The sequence below is a fragment of the Eucalyptus grandis genome, chromosome 8 (genome assembly GCF_016545825.1).
Source record: "Eucalyptus grandis isolate ANBG69807.140 chromosome 8, ASM1654582v1, whole genome shotgun sequence".
NCBI lineage: Eukaryota > Viridiplantae > Streptophyta > Magnoliopsida > Myrtales > Myrtaceae > Eucalyptus > Eucalyptus grandis.
In genome coordinates this window covers 2,418,983-2,422,465 of record NC_052619.1, presented here as the reverse complement: position 1 = coordinate 2,422,465, position 3,483 = coordinate 2,418,983, and the positions used below count along the sequence as shown (strand labels likewise).

General features: G+C 41.8%; 1 protein-coding gene across 1 annotated transcript; it reads left to right on the top strand.

Moving 5' to 3' along the window:
• Positions 1–1,518: 1,518 nt before the first annotated feature.
• LOC120286498 (caffeic acid 3-O-methyltransferase-like) lies at positions 1,519–3,269 on the top strand. Its single transcript, XM_039298740.1, has 5 exons — positions 1,519–1,841; positions 2,136–2,204; positions 2,317–2,447; positions 2,603–2,667; positions 2,830–3,269. Exons 1-5 carry the CDS (start codon positions 1,519–1,521, stop codon positions 3,130–3,132), a joined length of 891 nt encoding a protein of 296 aa, XP_039154674.1. The 3' UTR covers positions 3,133–3,269.
• The last annotated feature ends 214 nt before the right edge of the window (positions 3,270–3,483 follow it).

Below are 3,483 nucleotides of genomic sequence, written 5' to 3'. Positions count from 1 at the left end.
TACGGCGGTTTCTAGGTCATAAAAAAAATTATTTGAGAGATAAATATTAAATGATCTATTCAAGCAGGTTGATGATGCGGTTAACGATAACGTTTTGGAGAAACAAATTAGTAGAGAAAAGAGATGAATGATCTCTTGAAATGTATGGAAAGTTTACTAGTTCAAATTGAGGAATTAGAAACCACGACATCCTAGAGAGGCGATCTCCTGTGGCTTTTGTAAGTCACGTCATATCAGTTGCAATTGACAAAAGTTCAACGGTGGATACTTTTGGTCTCCCAAAAGTTTGCGGGTTTCATGGATCATTTGAGAAGTCAAGTTACCTTTGTATCCCGAGTGAAAGAGCACCGATTTTCTTTTGTATTTGAACCACCAAAGAGTGGGAGTTAGGGATCACCGTCTTGATGGCCATGATGGTTTGGGCTCTCTCTCCCTCACGAAGGGGAGGAGTTCGAATCCCCTCATGGTCGCTTGGGATCTTAAGTGGGACGCCGGGGGTGGTGGGTCTCCCGCTTACGTGTCTCCCCAGGTTTACTTGCCGGCTACCGGCTGTACGGAGTTCCTGAGTCACAAAAAAAAAAAAAAGAGTGGGGATTAGGGCCAACAACACCGTTTGAAATTAAGTAGGTTTGGATTTGACATAAACGGGATGTCATAACAACAAAAACAATAAAAATCATGTTTTACACGGATTGACCCAATTAAGCCATTTAGAAATGTATAGGTGCGCTTAAGTTAACTGTTTAGGATATTAATTTTTTTTCAATGTGACTCAATTAAATACATTTAATATTCGTATTTCAAGATTTTTTTTTTTGTTTATAGAGTTTATAAAGAAAACACCCACATCAAAGAGAATAACTAATGATAAAAAGATAATTTTCACATGAAAGTTGTTAAACATAAATAGTAACTCAATAATACACTTTTGATTAATGTTACATAAAAATAGTTATATCATCTAAGAATGTGTAAACATAAGCTATTGTGTTGAACGTGTTTTTCATGTTTACATGTACAACATAGATTTTAGATAGGTTAATGTATCATGTATTATCGCCATTTGATCTAGTGATACATTTGATAAATGTTTAGTCATGTTGTGAAGTGTGATTTCTTATATTAAGCATGTCGTGTGACACAATAAATTATTATGTTTGAGTTGGTAATATTCATGTTATACTCTTATTTCAACACAACAAGATAAATATGAACAGGTGCATCTTTTCCTATACATCTAGGGCAGCCGCTTCACGCCTCCAAAGTAACCCTGGCCCTGCATAGCTTACATTAACAAATGCATTTGGCCTATATGTCTAGGGCTAAACGCTTCAAGAAAGAAAGGACCAACTTCAACCGAATTTATAGAAAAACAAAAAAGTGTGGGACCAAAGCCCTCCAAGTTCTCCAAGCGTGCTCTATAAATGAAAAGGAAAAATCGCACTACCACATCGTACACAGCATCTTCGATTGGCATAAAGCCAGAAGAAAAGACAGTCAAAAGAAAAAGAAAAAAACATGAGTTCAGAAAAAGCCCCAGTCATTACAACTTCCCATGAAGATGAAGACATTTTGAATGCCTTTGAGATCCCCTCAATGGCTTTTGTTTCCATGGTCTTGAAAGGCGTCCTTGAGCTGGGGATTCTTGAATTGCTGGCCAAGTGTGGCCAGCTCTCTCCGTTGGACATTGCGGCCCGGCTCTCCATCGACAACCCGGCTGCGCCAGACATTCTCAACCGGATGCTGCGGCTCCTCGTGAGTTACTCCATCTTATCATGCACTCTCGTGGAGGATAAAGGCGGCCGCCCCCAGAGGCTCTACAGCCTTGGGCCTCGGAGCAAGTTCTTTTTGGACAACAATGGAGCTTCTACTGCAGCACTTCACATGCTACAACAAGACAAGACTGTCCTGGAATGATTTGTGTGTATATAACCCACGAATTTTTACCCACCCGTTAGTTGCTCTCTTGGTCGTAAAATAGAATCAGAAAACTCAATTTCGATAGATCAACCGTAAAAAGGAAGGGATACAAGCAAAATTTTCTGGATACTCGAGGAGCGATTACGATGTTGTTCTATGGACGTGATTGCTCCAGAGAGCACACTGATAGTAAATTTTTGTTGCGTTCTCTGTAGGAACTGCCTTAAAGATGCAGTTAAGGAAGGAGGGGCAGATCCTTTCACCCGTAGGAACGGCATGGGCCTGTTCGATTACATGGGCGAGACGCGAGATTGAACGACCTGTTCAACAGGACGATGAGGAACTTGTCGGCATTTTACATGCCCAAGATCGCTCAGCATTATAGCGGGTTTTCAGAGGCGAAGACGGTCGTCGATCTGGGCGGTGGCGTCGGCGAGACCCTGAAAACCATACTCTCCAAGAACCCCACATCCGCGGCATCAACTATGACTTGCCTCATGTGATCGCAGCTGCTCCTCCCATTCCTGGTAAAATCGATCCCAATGTTATCGAAGGTTTTGTGTGCATACGAACCGTAATGAGAGCTCGCTCGACTTCATGTTTCACATAACCTTAATTTTTTCTTTTCTGGGTTAACGGTCATTGCCTTAGTACGATTACACAATTATATATTCGTTTGCAGGTATTACTCATGTTGGAGGAGACATTCTAAAGGCCGTCCCTAAAGCAGATGTCCATTTCATGAAGGTCAATTGATTTTTTTCCGTACCATTGAATCTTCTAATTATTCAAAATCAGCTTGACTGCTAATTGATTCATTTAACGAAGATTTTAAGAGAGACACGAGAGGTTCCAGTATTGTAAAAACCAAGTAAGTACGATGTTTTGAGTAGTCTACCTATTTAACAGTGGGTTCTTCATTGCGGGGACGATGAGTTCTGCGTGAAGGTGCTCAAGAATTGCTGGGAGGCATTGCCGCCGACGGGGAAAGTGGTGATCGTGGACGAGGTGGCCCCGGAGTATCCTGAGACCGACATTGTCTCACAGACCACGCTCTTGATGGACTTGAACGCCCTGAGGATGACCGGGGGCGGGAAGACCCGGACGCAAAGGGAATTCGCGGACCTTGCCCGCGCCTCGGGATTCCATGCCCCGAAATACGTTCTGCGCGTGTACAACCTATGGTTGTTTGAGCTTCACAAGAAGATGTGACGATCGCAATGGTCGATGGCTTCTTCTCAGTTTGATGATGGCTTCACTACGTTAACACCATTGTCTCATGTTGTCGACAAGCAGTGGTTTGGTCCTTCCAAATAAAATAAGAATTTCCCCTTTCTTTTTTGGACTTAGAATGTGTGTCTTAGCGACAAATCCATTCTCACCCAGTAAATCTAATAACCATGGTTGTAGGTTCGGGTCATTTTTCCTTGGCAGACCGGTTGTTTTTGCGTTATATATATCGAAGTAAAAGCAACAAGGTTTTGATTTGAATAATTAGACTATTCTCAAAATGACTATCCTGGGTCAACGGTTTTGAAAATGGCGAGTTTTTTTTTTAAAATT

Coding starts and splice junctions, on each gene's coding strand:
- LOC120286498 (XM_039298740.1), top strand. CDS start 1,519: ATGAGTTCAGAAAAAGCCCCAGTCATTACAACTTCCCATGAAGATGAA. Junction 2,205..2,316: donor CGTAGGAACGGCATGGGCCT/GTTCGATTACAT, acceptor GCGGGTTTTCAG/AGGCGAAGACGGTCGTCGAT. Junction 2,668..2,829: donor CAGATGTCCATTTCATGAAG/GTCAATTGATTT, acceptor CCTATTTAACAG/TGGGTTCTTCATTGCGGGGA.